This window comes from Lissotriton vulgaris, chromosome 6, assembly GCF_964263255.1.
Source record: "Lissotriton vulgaris chromosome 6, aLisVul1.2, whole genome shotgun sequence".
NCBI classification, from domain to species: domain Eukaryota; kingdom Metazoa; phylum Chordata; class Amphibia; order Caudata; family Salamandridae; genus Lissotriton; species Lissotriton vulgaris.
In genome coordinates this window covers 279,595,522-279,610,685 of record NC_141694.1, presented here as the reverse complement: position 1 = coordinate 279,610,685, position 15,164 = coordinate 279,595,522, and the positions used below count along the sequence as shown (strand labels likewise).

Below are 15,164 nucleotides of genomic sequence, written 5' to 3'. Positions count from 1 at the left end.
AATCCTGAAGTCGACTCCTCCGACCACAAACAGGCACGAACCACAACGTGTAAGTTTCAAGTGCTTTATTCCTCTTTCACTCCGGCAGCATGACACGTTTCGACCAGGGCAACCCGGTCTTGATCACACGATGCTTACAAAGATCAACAAGTTTATAAGTGCAGAAAGTACACATAAGCTCCACCTCCACTAGCATAGAAAAAGAAGACCTACTACTATTTGACAATATATTATTTCAGCCTTTAATATGAGTTTCCAACAATACAACAAGTAACTAGATATCAAGAAAATAAAGTTAAAAATGTGTAATTTCTTGTAATTTAACTTATACTTAATTTAGAAAACGAAGGATGAGATGGTCATAAAGTGTAGGGCAAATTCCCCCATCAAATCCTTTCAAAATTGATATTCATAATGAATAAATTGTTCAACGCAGTCTTCAAAGTTTATGGAGGTTATAAAAAAATGTGCAAATAACATTAAGTGCAAAAAGTGAGTGTGCTTAATCTGAGTGTACAATTCATACTCTATTATTCATATAGCGGATGACCAAGAACCATATGTAAAGTGCATTGTGCAAAAACAGGGGTGCAGACCTATATAGTGACCTAAGTGGTCTCAAATCCCAACAAATATATAAATTAATTTTATATCAAATTTCTGGTTAAATCCAAGAATGAATCCATGTTCAATTCCACAATGAATTAATAAAATCCGTAATTCAATCTATATACAACCTATATACAAACATTCACAGTCAAAAAGATATAATTTCAATCCCCATCATAAAATGTAATCCATTCGTGATGATACAAATATGAGGAAAGGAAGGGAGGGATCGGTCACTAGGGAGGGGCTAGTGCTCAATTGGAGGACCACCCCTGGGTATCCAATTTGTTGGATATAATGGCCTCACACACCCTTGCGAGTGTCATGCTTCATCATCGGCAATGCTCCTCGTTGGGCAGGCGGTGCAATGCCCAACGGGCTCACCTCAAAGAGGGGCTCTTTATCGGAGATCTTTTATCCAACTGCCTTATGGTGAAGTGCGGGTGAGGGGCCAGGAAGGAGTAGATAGGGTGGGTGAGGGTAAAATGTGGCTCAAGGTACCGGAAACAGTTTTATTCTGGTGGTCCTCTGCCACAAGTAAAATCAAGGATAGCCGGTACTCGTGGGAACTATGGTTTCCCAGAGTGATCCAGGGCTAAAGGTGCAAAAGGTGTGGTCAACATGTTTCTCGCATCTAGTTCGTTGACTGCGATTCTTCCGGACCAATTGGGAAACTACAATCTACTAAACATGATCTAATAATAAGTATCAGTTTAAACAAAGCACATTAGTTGTACTACCTGTATGACACTGTTCCTGCCTAAGGGTTAGGGTTAAGGGGTGTCAACAGTACCCGGCGGATCTGGCATCGGGCGAGAAGCCAATGTGTTTGGGTTCTGACTGCCTGTGCCAAAGCCTGCTGCGCCTACCCTTCGCATCGGTCGCAGCACCCCTTAACCCTTAGGCAGGAACAATTGAGCACTAGCCCCTCCCTAGTGACAGATCCCCCCCTTCCTTTCCTCTCATTCCCTTCCTCTAGGAACAGCCCAGTCACCTTTTTGTTGTCTCCGTACTTGGGGCTACGACTGTGGCCGGACCTTCCATTCTCCTTTCTGTGAATGGTAATATCAGCCCTACTGGATCACAACTGATCCCATCCTTTCCCCTACTTGTTGCTACATGATACAAATATGTACATGCTTTTACCGAAAAATTCAAAAAGTTAAGATTAATTTCTCTCAGAATGTAAAAAGATGAATAAAGTGCATAAGGTATAAGGCAACCAATTTGGAACATAATACTTCAGATTCGGAACTAGTCACAGAGATACAATAAATAATTATGAATCTATAAATATTCATAAAAAGTTTCATAAACCATTCATAGAGAATTCCTAAAAAATTTTGAAGGTCGTCCCCAGTATTCAGCCCATTCGGAATTTTGGTATCTAGTAGTAAAATGTAATGGCTCTCCAATTGTCTCAATTTATGCTGTCTGTCCCCACCCCTCTTTAAGCTAGGAACAGCATCAAGAACATAATAACTTAAATCATTAAGATTATTATGGTGTACCAGATTAAAATGGCGTGCTACTGGATAGTTTGGATCAGTTAACAATGGCTCTCAAGTGTTGTAGGATCCGATTGTAAACCTGGAGCTTCATGCTTCCAATATATTGTAAATTGCAAGTGCATTTTAACACGTACACTGCATAATCTGTTTTGCAGGTAAACATGCCATTGATCTGAATTGCCTCTTGACTAAAAGGATCATAATATTCCTTTTTGTTAACTCCGAATTTGAGGGCCCTGCATGAACTGCATTTACAAAAACCTGTTCGATTGGAGAGCCAATTACCTACTTTCGCTACCTGAGGACTGGACTTCACAAGGGAATCCCTCATCGAGGGCGCCCTTCGGAAAGTGATACATGGGACTTCACTAAGTAGTGGTGCCAGAGTAATATCTGTTTTTAAAATAGGCCAGTTAGATTTAAGGATATTACGTATCTTTTTTTCTTTATTACAAAAAGTTGTGATCAGTCTAACTGTCTGATCTTCTTTCGTAGAAACAACCATGCTGATATTAGGTTCACTTTCAGACTGAATGGCAATACATGAAGTTTCAAATGTTAAAAACATTTTATTAAGAGCATTTTAAGATCAGTCTCTTTGTAACCTCTTTTCAAGAATCTATCAAATGACTCATTTAAACATTGTTCCAAAACAGCGTCATCACTACAAATACCCCGAATTCTTATACACACACACACACACATACACACACACACATTAAATTCTGCATAGGACAAAATCAACACTTACCAAGTCTTAACGAAAATTCATAAAATCGCTTTAGCCTCACAACAAGAGGACACACTGAATTCCATGCTTTTTCTTGAAGGTGAATATCACTTGGATTTTGAATTGCCTGCACAGTAAGAAATGAGTGGCATTTAGCAATACAGACTACAGTAAAAAAAAAAAAAAAGATTATATATCAAATTGTACTTCTTGTGTGTAGCATACAAGACACCCATAGAGGTGCACACTGATGTGCTTAATTTTAAAAACTATATATTTTTTAATTATATTTATGAATAGATTTATCAATAGCTTTAACACTGGCAGACAGTATCAGGTGTTCACTTGGGCTAAAATCTGTACAAAGGGGTTAAACTCTTAAACAAAGAAAGGAAAAGGGGGAGTAGGAGAGTACACTAGCACAGGCAGAAAGGCACCGCCTTCAAAATGAAAACAATCCCATGAAAATATATTAGAAGTGAGCCAAATCATTATGATTGATTTATCAGACAACATTTAGGTACTGATGCAGCTTAGATCTCTATAGACCTGATATACAACTTACTTCTAGCACTTTTAAATAGGTGTACCAATACCTTTGCTGGTGTAAGTCAGTGAATTAAGAGGGCTCAATTTACTTAAGCATAAATAATTTACGCATTCTTAAGTTTCTCTAATGTTATAGTTCTGAAAGTCCCCAAAGGTGTTTCAGGGGAGTGGCTAAGGAACTGCCCACAGAAACGGTGAACTTGACATACACACACTTAAGTTACATTTGGAAGATCTAAATGCATTTGCAGAAAGTATGGAAAAGAGCACCAATCATCCCAAATGTTACATGAGGCATCAAGCAAGAAAAGATATCTTAGGGAAAAATATTTTTATTGCGAGAAGAAAGGTTTACCAAGGCTGGTGTATGGGACAAAACTAAGGGAGGGGAGCAAGATGGCAGACGCTTGATTTGGCCATGCACATCTCTCTGCTCTGGTGTCAGGAGGTAACCACAGGAGATAATGTTCCGGGCAAGATGCTCGACACTCTGAGGGGAATAAGGCGGCTGCGAGACTGAGGCGAGACGCCGCAGCAGTTGGACCGACACAGGGGAGATGTAGCACCAATGGTACTGGTAGTCAATGAGAGACACTTTCCCTAGCTCTGGAGACCACTCAGGCGCCTGGCAGACCGGACTCTAGGATGCCAGAAATTTCAGCATGAGAGTCAATAATCAGTGTGGCTCGTTCAGGGTCGCAAAGTAAGGATGGTGCCAAAACTGGTAAAGCCAGCACAACCGCGTGATGGTGCAACAGAAGCCCCCAAGATTGGAAATGAGGTAATAGCTGTAGCCAAGACTATAGGCGCCACCTCCGCAGAGGAGATTTAAATGCAGCCAACTGAATAGAGGCAATTGATCTTAACTAAGCAGTGGAGCTGGCTGGACTCATGAAAGATAGGAAGGCAGTGATGGGTGCAGGAGTCGTAGGAAGACCCGGCCACGATTGGACAAGGAGGCAGGACAGGAACCCTGTCTTTGTAAAGGTATGTGTGGTGAAATGATTTCCAAACGTCTGACGAAATTAGAGACCATTTCATTCTCAGCGTTCGTGGCTAGAGACACTTGCTCTTCTGTGGGCCTAAGGACTGGCAGCATTCAGTATACTATTAGGGACATTAAAGCTAATATGATCCGACAGCGGGCAGAACAGAGTGAGGAACAGAAAAACTTTCAGCTACATATTTCTGACTCCGTGACCAGAATTAAGTCCGCCACAAACCCCGCAGTAAAGTTCAGAGAGTCTTGGTACAAGCCAGGGATAACAAGGCATAGAGAGTCAGCCAGGTGATGGCAGAGATGGACCCTCTAAGGATATTATATTAGGTCAAAAAGCTATGGTAGATAAGGAGCTGGTCAGTGGCAATAATGTGCAGGCTTAAGCCACAAGGGGAACAGTTACTGAGGCCGGTTCACTTACTTTTATCAGGCTCAGAGATCTTGACATTTACAATAAGGAGCTTTAGAGGGAAAATTATTGCCAGATCACCCTCACCCATCAATTATTTCAACAAAAAAATCTGGCTTTAGCAGGCAAGCTACGTATTCAAACATAGGACTGGTGTAGGGGGATATCCACCTCACCCCAACAGCTGTTTCCACATGTACACAATCTAATCCAATCCTAACTGCCCAGTACTTCAATTACATTAAGAATGTTGGTCAAACCACTCATCACGAATATACCCTCAACCAAACATGTATATGTATATCACAAAGAAACGTGAGTGAAAAAATGAGAAAGTACCTCACATGCGCTACACCGGGGAGCAACTGGCAGGTTCTCACCAGCGTGCCCACGTTTTATCATCATTGGTAACTTTCTCATGAAGAAAGAAAAAAAGTGTTCAGTAAAGAGTAAATATAGCGAGGTGGAAATAGTGATAAATGCGTCTCTAAGTAAAAAAGACTGCATGATATTTAGAGGACAGTATGTAAAAAATAGATCAAATTGAGTTTAACCTCACATATATGATTTGACCCTTTTTAATCCGAATGGTGAGCTTACTCAATAATAAAAACACAGCATGTTGTAGACTATTTCAAAGTAGGCCAACATGTTTCATTGCCTGTACTTCGTTGCGGCAATTTCGTCAGAGCTTCAAGGTCAGCACTCACCTCACTGAACACCTAACTTTATACATCAGTGGCAGGTGGCAGCCATGTCCCCACGTACCAGCTTCCACCATGGCAAATGGTGTGCATTTCATACACTCTAAACCTTAGTTAACAGCACCTCAGTTGCCTCGAATTTACTGTGTTCATGCGACCGTCTGGCGTTATCTCGTATGACTACGCCAGGACAAGATAACGCCAGACAGTCGCATGAACAAGGTAAATTCGAGGCAACGGAGGTGCTGTTAACTGAGGGTTAGAGTGTATGAAATACACACCCTTTGGCATGGTGGGATCTGGTACGTGGGCCCATGGCTGCCACCTGCCACTGAATGTATATAGTTAGGTGTCCAGTGTGGTGACTGCTGACCTTGAAGCCCTGACGAAATTGCCACAACAAAGAACAGGTAATGAAACAAGTTGGCCTATTTGAAATAGTCTACAACATGCTGTGTTTTTATTATTGAGTAAGCTCACCGTTCGGATTAAAAAGGGTCAAATCATATATGTGAGGTTAAACTCAATTTGATCTATTTTTTACATACTGTCCTCTAAATATCATGCAGTCTTTTTTACTTAGAGACACATTTATCACTATTTCCACCTCGCTATATTTACTCTTTACTGAACACTTTTTTTCTTTCTATAAGGCTATATTAGAAGACTGTACTGGAGAAGCATGCTGCAAAACTATGCTTTCAAGTATGCAACATTTTCCTTCTCCAGCATGACTCTTGTGAATCCCCGAGATACTTTATAGTCTAGGTTGGTGGGGAAAGAGTGAGGTATGAAAGTCTTATGAACTCTCTTTCCCAGTGGTATCTCTGGCCTCTGGAAGTTCAATAGCTAAAATTAAAGTATATCAGTGGATCATTGCTTAGGAATGTTAGTCACCATGGCCTTTTAAAAACGTGTTTACTGGTGTTCTGAAAAATCTGTTCTATTTAACTAACAATCCAATAGGTCACAACTAATTTCAATATTGCATTGCCACTATGGTCAGCTTGCGTGGTATCTTAGCACTCTCGTATCCAGAAAACAATCGGACCGGAGAAGTGCATGGATGGTTTAGCTGTGGAAGCAAGCACCATCAGCTGTTCCGTGGGCTAAATAGTTGATAACATTGAAAATAATGGTGAAGGCAGGGTTTGTCAATACAAAGATGTCCACCACTCTCTAGAGCAACCCACACGTGTTGCCTACTCATTGCCATTCAATGTCTTGGGTGATGATATGGACCTACAATGAAGGATGGTGAGAGGGGAGTCTCCACTGCACAGTACGTACTGTTTCAAAGTCAGACAGACCTCCTTTAGGTGCAAAGGGAAGATCAGCACACCACCCCCCCCAGCCCTGATCCACATTCTGCCTCCAAATTTGCCTCCTCATTGGTAGAAGGATGGAAATACAGCAGCTTCCATTGTAGAGTGGCTAAGTGGTTCTCCACCTCAGTCCCGATGGTTCATTTGGCACAATGCCTGTGATTGGTGGTGGAGGTCGCATTAGAGTCAACCTTATAAGAGCCCACGTCCTATAAGGTATCAGTGACAGCAATTCAAGAGAATACCGCCACCACAAAGGCTGAATTTAATTAATAGGGCATATTTCTTATTCGAGACCAGGGCTGAACTCAGTGGAGGAAAAGTTGCATTGTATCAACAGTAAGTCAGACTGGGGTCAAGACCTTGCAACATTAGCAACACAAACTCTGGGAGGTAATATAGAAGGACCTCTGAGGTCCCAGAAGTGACTGAGGGCAATGATCTGCTCACCTTCTTTCTTTCTTTCTTGTTTTTGTAGTTTTATATAGCGCAGACTCGACCTTCAAGGTATCAGAAACGCTTTACATAAGTGCCAGTTGCATTACAGATGGACACATTAATTTTTTGGGCACATGAGATTAAGTGATTTGCCCGAATCACAGAATGTAGAGCCTCCCGCCAGACTCAACCCTGATTCCCCAGCTTCAAAGTTGGCCGACCTAGCCATGAACTTTTGAACATGATTTTCTCAACCATGCTGGAGTTTCAAAAGGCCCACAGCGTCCACTTAAAGCGCCTGTCGAAGACTGGTGCTCATTAGCCGCTCTTGGCCTTACTTTTGCACAACACAAAAACTAGGCAAATAATTGCAGCCAAAAAAAAGAAAAGTGACACTTCATCTACCAGAACAACAATATTTTCACTTGAAGATTTCTCCCAGGAATGCAAAGTTAAGTGAAAAACATCCACACTCTTCAGCCACAACTCAGGAACTGAGATTGAGTAATCGGCTACTAAGCTGAGCATTGATAATGGCCCAAAAAAATTAATTCTACGAACTGGAAGACCAAGAGAGATCTTTAGATCTGGACGTCAGGGCCACTAACTCTGATTTCAGCAAGTGCATACGGCCCTAAGGGAAACCTCACGCTGTAAAATAGGAAGATGGGAAACAGAATTGGCTGCAGAGAGGGAGCGAGAGAGGCTAGAATCAGTCACCAAAGGATGGGCTGCAGAGGATCAGCGCTCGGACGGGGCCATTTTGGAAGAAAGGGACAAATGCAATTCCCATCAGAAACCATAAAATGGCTGCATGATGCAGTGGGTTAATATGTTTTACTCTGTCTGACCCTAATCGGTCCAACTGCGATGGGCGCCCTTTAGAGTGGGTTTCATGTCTTTCTGCCTCTCTTTATTGCTCCGGACTCCAACTACAAACTCCTAGGGTCTCTCGCATGGGGAAGCATGGAGGGGACAAACTGCTCTACCTTCCTCACCAGTGGACTCTTCTTTTTTGACACAAACATGTGCGATTTCTCATCTCCTATTAAGCTTGATTGAAATAAATTAATCTTTTCTTTTGTCGTTTTTTGTCCCACGAAGGTAGCATGGAGGTAGGACTTCAGTGTTTAGCTCCGCTGTTTAAAGTTAAAGTTTGGTATAGCGATTTAGGCAATTGATATTTTTTGCTTGCTGGCACCTCTTGCCCTTTAATTCTGAGGTTCCGCTTTACCTGCTCTACTGCATTTGTATATGGTCAATTGCCATTTCCCATTTGTCATTCCACAAGTCCTCTTCCATCCCCAAACCCTTTGCGCCAATTCTAGGGGACACAAGCGTCACCCTGACAGCTGGCCGCACCATTATCACTTGTGTATTCAAACTCCCTTGGTGCCTCGTGACTTTAAGCTACATAGCGGGGTTGCCCACACTTTGCTTCCTGGTACTTGTTGACGCCCAGCTGACCTTACAACCCTTTCAGGTATGGCATATGGTATGGTTTCCACTCCATCCAGCCTCAGGTATGGTATGGTATGGTTTCCACTCCATCCTGTGCATGTCCAGTATCCCCTCCTCAAATGAGAAGGACCACGCATAAGGCAACTTATCATTTTCTTGAACAATAAGGTCAACAAGATATTTTTTTTATTCGGTAAAACAACCAAAAAAGTGATTTTTCACGTAACACATTATTTCCCTTTCAAGACTACAAATGGAAGAGGGAGTTGATGGGCAAAGTGCAGCATGCTAGTAATGAATTTGCTTATGGACAGGCCTCTTTGGGCATTTTACTTACACCTGAGGAAAGGCCCATAGCCTGTTTAGACCGACACCGCCAGTGATGGTATAGAAAGCTTGACAAGATGCTGAAGATCCATAAATGTTTTCTAAGGTTTCCATAACAGAGTAAATATTGATCCTGGGTTCTGTGCATGCACACATGAGAACAAACTAATTTTATCCAGGTTGTCTAGACCCTTGATGGAGTTTCTGAGGCAAAGGGTGATCCCAGGACGAAGATTGGAGTTTGACTTTTAACCCTCTACTGAATAGGTCAGGTAGACCCGACACGAATAGCCCTAGAAAACATGGGGAGTTGAATAACCTGCTAGAGAGCCATGTGCTACCAGACTTTTGCAACCCAGTGACAGGAATCATATTGTCCTGTTAGAAGTCCCTGGGAATTGTACATGCATTGACTTTCTCACCTAGCGGAATGTCTTATTGAGTACTATTGTCCATGATGCCGTGTTGGACAATAGTCTAGTCCAACTACTGCTGGACCTGAACTTACCTACACTGTTACACTGGGGTTACCTGAGGAAAACAATTCTGCACTGTCACCTGGCAGACTTCCTCTTAAACAAAGAGGGTTCACCTGCCTCTGACCAAACATTATGGGCCTCTAGCAAAGATTATACACAGGGTCTTTTGATGTAACACTCTTCAATGGGCAAATGTTTGGGAAATGACGAAGAAAAGTAACCATGGTCCCGCTGACATTCTACTATGCAACCTTATTAGGATTATAGGTTTATATGTGTCCTTAATTCATTTCTCAATTTTCATGCACAATATGCTTTACTCCGGCTGAAAACACAACACTATGAACACAGAGAGAAAGTGGGTAGGCTTTTAGCATTCTAGACTAGGGCGAGGTAGGATATATCAGCTATCCAGGCACTACAAGCAAAGACTGGTTTTGTATCGGGAAGACCCCTTAGGGACAATATGAGAACCCAATCACAACTCGTATGGCAGGTACAGAACAAGAGATGTGAAAGTGGGCATATCCCTGGACACTGAGAAGGCCTTTGACTGAGAGGAGTGGAGCTACCTCTTCTGTACTCATGATTGGGAGCTGATTCTTTGGGAGTATGTGGTGACTCTACCACAAACTAACTGCAGAGATCGCGTGCAATGGCCTCATCTCCGCGTTCATTGTTAAGAAGGGGAATCATCGAGGATGTCTATTATCACCTTTGCTGTACATCCTTGCATTAGAACTACTGGTGACCAAGATATGATAAACTGATGCTCATGATAGAATCATCATCCCCAGGACGGCCTCAAAAACTGCTGCTGTATGAGGATGACTCCTTGTTAACTCATGTCCCTGATTAAGAACGAATATGCTACTTACCAGTATGCATCTGTTCTTGGCATGTAGGGCTGCTGACATTCATATCTGTGCATAGATCGCCGCCTAGTGTTGGGTCCGGATGATTGCACATTGTTGTTCTGGAAGAGTCTTCGAAGTATCAAGAGATAGATGGCTCCTCCCCTGGACTACAGTGCGCATGGGCATCCACTCCATCCTCAGATTGTTTTTCGCCATTGTGGCAGAGATGGAGTGTAATACAGTAAGTGATGACCATGCTAAGAGTAATTCTGAGTGCTGTAGCCGCTACAGGCGCCGGGGAGGAGGGCGGGCGATATGAATGTCAGCAGCCCTACATGCCAAGAACAGATGCATACTGGTAAGTAGCATATTCGGTTCGAGGCTTGTGGGCTGCTGAATTCATATCTGTGCATAGAATATATAGCAGTCCCTCTATTAGCAGCGGCCGCCCGTGCCAGCTGCAGCAGTCTGAAAAAGTGTTTTTAGAACAGCCTGCCCTACAGCTGCCTGCTGTTTGGAGTGCACATCTACGCAGTAGTGTTTTGTAAATGTGTGTATGGTAGACAATGTGGCTGCTCTACAGATTTCCTCTAAAGGAATGTTTCCAAGGAAAGCCATGGAGGCCCCCAACTTTCGTGTGGAGTGGGCTCTCGGGGGAACCGTTAATGTGCGCTTAGCCTTTTGATAGCAAATCTGTATGCACTTAACGATCCACCTGGCTATACCTGCTTTGGAAATGGGGTTGCCTTTGTGTTGTGGTGAAAAGGCAACAAACTGTTTTGTTTTCCTACAATCTTTTGTCCTATCTATGTAGGACATTAGAGCTCTTTTGACGTCTAGTGTGTGGAGCATTCTCTCTGCCACTGACTCAGGATTCTGGAAGAACACTGGCAGTTCTATAGTTTGATTTATATGGAACTGTGAAACCACTTTAGGCAGAAACTTAGGGTTAGTGCATAGTACCACCCTGTTGGAGTGAATCTGTATGAATGGCTCCTGGATAGGTAGTGCCTGAAGTTCACTAACTCGTCGTAGCGATGTGATTGCTATTAGGAAAGCCACTTTCCACATCAAGAATTGTATCTCGCATGAGTGTAGAGGCTCAAATGGTGGACCCATCAGTCTGGTGAGGACCACATTCAGGTTCCATACAGGCGCTGGTGGGTGTCGGGGAGGAATAACTCGTTTGAGCCCCTCCAGAAAAGCTTTGATGGCAGGCACTCTGAAAAGTGAGAGATGCTGCCTGTTTTGGAGATAAGCTGCTATTGCAGACAAATGTATACGAATGGAAGCATAGGCCAGATTGCATTTGTATAGGTGTAACAGATAACAGATGATGTTGTGAGTAGATGCATCTAGCGGATTAATGTAGTTGTTGGCACAATAAATGACAAACCGCTTCCATTTTGCCGCATAACATGCTCTAGCGGTGGGATTTCTTGCCTCCCTTATGATATCCATACAGTCAGGAGGCAGGTTGAGGTAGCCAAATTCTAAGACCTCAGGAGCCAGATCGCCAGGTTGAGCTGTTGCGGATCTGGATGCTGAATGTCGCCATGGCTCTGCGTCAAAAGCCTGGGCGTGAGGTGCAGCCTTTGATGCGGTACCACGGAGAGTTCTAGAAACGTGGTGTGCCATGGTTGGCGTGCCCAAGCTGGAGCAACCAGGATGAGAGTCATCGAGTGTTGCTTCAGCTTGCGTGCCACCAGCGGTATTAGTGGTGCTGGGGGAAAAGCGTACGCAAATATGCCTGACCAGTTCATCCATATCGCATTTCCCTGCGACTGTGGGTGTGGGAACCTGGCAGCAAAGCTTTGGCATTTTGCGTTTTCCCTTGTGGCGAACAGGTCTATCTCTGGAAGACCCCACTGCTGGAAGTACGGTTGGAGTACTGATGGATGTATCTCCCACTCGTGCATCTGGTGGCTGTGCCTGCTGAGCAGGTCCGCCATCTGATTGTCCTTGCCTGGGAGGTGTTCTGCCATGAGGAAGATGTTTCTCTGAATGGTCCTCTTCCACATGCTCTGAGCCAGATGAGACAACTGTGGAGAGTGTGTACCTCCCTGCTGCTGTATGTAGTACATGGCCGTCATGTTGTCCGTCCGGATCAACACAACCTTGTTGCACAAATGTACTTTGAATGCTTCCATTGCCATGAAGATAGCCATCAGTTCCAGAAGGTTGATGTGCATCCTCTTCTGCTGTGCTGTCCATAGTCCCTGCACTGTGTAGTGGAGGACATGAGCTCCCCATCCCTGGAGAGATGCGTCCGTCGTCAGTATAATCTGTGGCACAGGCTCCTGGAACGGTCGGCCCCTGCAAACGTTTTGTGGATTCCACCAATGCAGAGAGTTGAATGCGCGACCGGTCACCAACACAAGGTCTTTCAATTGTCCGTGAGCCTGATTCCACTGACGTGCTAAGCACTCCTGAAGCGGACGCATGTGCAGTCTCGCGTGCGGAACTATGAAGATGCAGGAGGCCATCATGCCTATCAACTGCATGAACACTCGTGCTGGAAGAGAGTGTTGTGGTTTGAATTTCCGTATCAGCAATTGCATGCTGTTGATCCTCACTGAATTTGGCTGTGCTTTGGCTGCCAGAGAGTCTATTGTCGCGCCCAGATACGGCCGTACGTGGGCGGGCTGAAGGTGGGACTTTGGATAATTCAGTGAAAACCCCAGATCGTGAAGAAGGTGAATGGTGTGGGACATGTGGGCGGCACATTGCAGGGCCGACTTTGCCTGGATAGGCCAGTCGTCCAGATAAGGGTAGACGTGAACGTTCTGTCTCCATAGGTGTGCAGCCACTGTAAAAAAAATATGTAAATTGATACTTGTATAGCGCACTACTCACCCGCATGGGTCTCAAGGCGCTTGTACGATAACCGCTGTGGAACCCATCCTGGCTTTCCCTGTGAGGCGTCCACTCCTGGGCAACCCCAAGGTGGAGGCCAGGCATCCTTAGCATTGTGGAGGCCGTTGTGGAGATTAAGCAAGCTATTGCCCAGAGTTGCAGAGTGGGACTCCATGATTGGAATAGGCACCGAGGCGAGGCGAGAATGATCAGGTCTGTGGAATTTTGAGCCCAAGACCCGCCGAGGCGGGGAATGGAACCCTGGTCCCGGGCTAGACCTCTGCATAAGGGTCTGCCGCTCTAATCATTGAGCCACACTTCTCCACACTGTCGCCAGGCACTTGGTAAACACCCTGGGTGCTGTGATCACTCCGAAAGGGAGGACCTTGAACTGATAATGCTGATCCTGAATGGTAAATCTGAGATATTTTCTGTATGACGGGTGTAGCGGTATATGGAAATATGCATCCTTCAGATCTCGTATTGCGAGGAAATCTCCCTGACTGAGTAACGGTAGAACCTGCTGTAATGTGAGCATGTGAAAGTGTTCTGATAGAATGTACTGGTTTAGGGGCCTGCGGTCCAGTAAGGGTCCGAGTGACCTGTCCTTTTTTGGGATCAAGAAGTACAGCGAGTACACCCCTGTACCTTTTTGTTCCACAGGCACAAGCTCTATGGCTCCTTTTTGCAGCATGCTGACTATCTCCTGCTGCAATAATTGTAAATGCTCTGCGGACATAGGACGGTGTCTTGGGGGTATGTTGGGTGGAGTGGATGTTAACTCCAGACAATAACTGAACTGGATAAGCTGCCTCACCCACCTGTCTGTAGTGATGGATTTCCAGACCTGCAGGAACTGTTGTAGTCTCCCCCCGACCGGTGTGGTATGGTCGGGGGGCAGTGACAAGACGTCACTGTTTGTTAGTGGCAGAGGATCGGGAGCTGTTATTTCCATGACCTCTGCCCTTGGTGCTGTTTCCACGATAGCCACCCCTATTATGTTTGTTGTAGGTGGTCTGCGTGCCTCCTTTTCTGTATTGTCTCTGCTGGTGCAGCTGGCCTCTGGAAGCGCCTCTATTGTTGGAGCAACGAAAAAAAACACCCCTGAACTGCTGCGACTGTAGAGCCCCCATAGACTTTGCAGTCTCTGTGTCCTTCTTAATTTTTTCTAAGGTGGTGATCACCTCTGGGCCAAATAAGTGATCAGGGTTAACCGGCTGATTGAGTATGGTGGTTTGTAACTCGGGCTTGAAGCCAGAGATTCTCAGCCAGGCATGTCTTCGTAACATCACACTTGTATTAATCGCCCTGGCTGCAGTGTCTGCTGCGTCCAGCGCACCATTAATAGATGCGTTTGATATAAGTTTCCCTTTTTGTATTAGCATCTCTGCTGCCTCCTTATACTCATCTGGCAAGTGTTGTAACAGGGTCTCGAGTGTATCATAATGAGCCCTGTCATATCTGTTTAAGAGTGCCTGTGTGTTGGAGATTCGCCAGACATTGGCCGCTTGAGCTGCCACCCTTTTCCCTGATGCTTCTAGCACTTAAGATTCCTTGTCAGGGGGAGGAGCATCACCCGTTGTTTAGGGTTCCCTCTTTTACGGGCATTGGAAACAACTAGAGAGTCCAACGGCAACTGTCCCTTGATATACGTAGGGTCCACAGGTGCTGGTTTGTATTTCTTCTCAATTCTGGGGTTTATTACCCTTGCCCTTGTGGTCTCCTTAAAGATGTCTCCAGCATGTTTCATGACACCTTTTAGCATGGGTAGAGTCTTGACAGTTCTCTCTGAGGTTGAGAAGGTGTCAAACAAAAAGTCCTCTTCTATAGGGTCAGCATGGAGCTGGACATCATGATTTTTTGCTGCCCTCTCAATAAGTGCATTAAACGCAGCTGTGTCTTCTGTAGG

General features: G+C 44.5%; 1 protein-coding gene across 10 annotated transcripts in view; it reads right to left on the bottom strand.

Annotated features, from left to right (window-relative positions):
• Positions 1–15,164, bottom strand: part of CYRIA (CYFIP related Rac1 interactor A) — a 315,678-nt gene that overhangs the window by 102,080 nt on the left and 198,434 nt on the right. For all 10 annotated transcript variants that reach the window (XM_086926310.1, XM_086926306.1, XM_086926311.1 and 7 more), the window contains one exon: positions 2,872–2,977. In XM_086926310.1, coding sequence (XP_086782436.1) covers positions 2,872–2,977 — 106 coding nt within the window. The remainder of the gene's footprint in view (positions 1–2,871; positions 2,978–15,164) is intronic.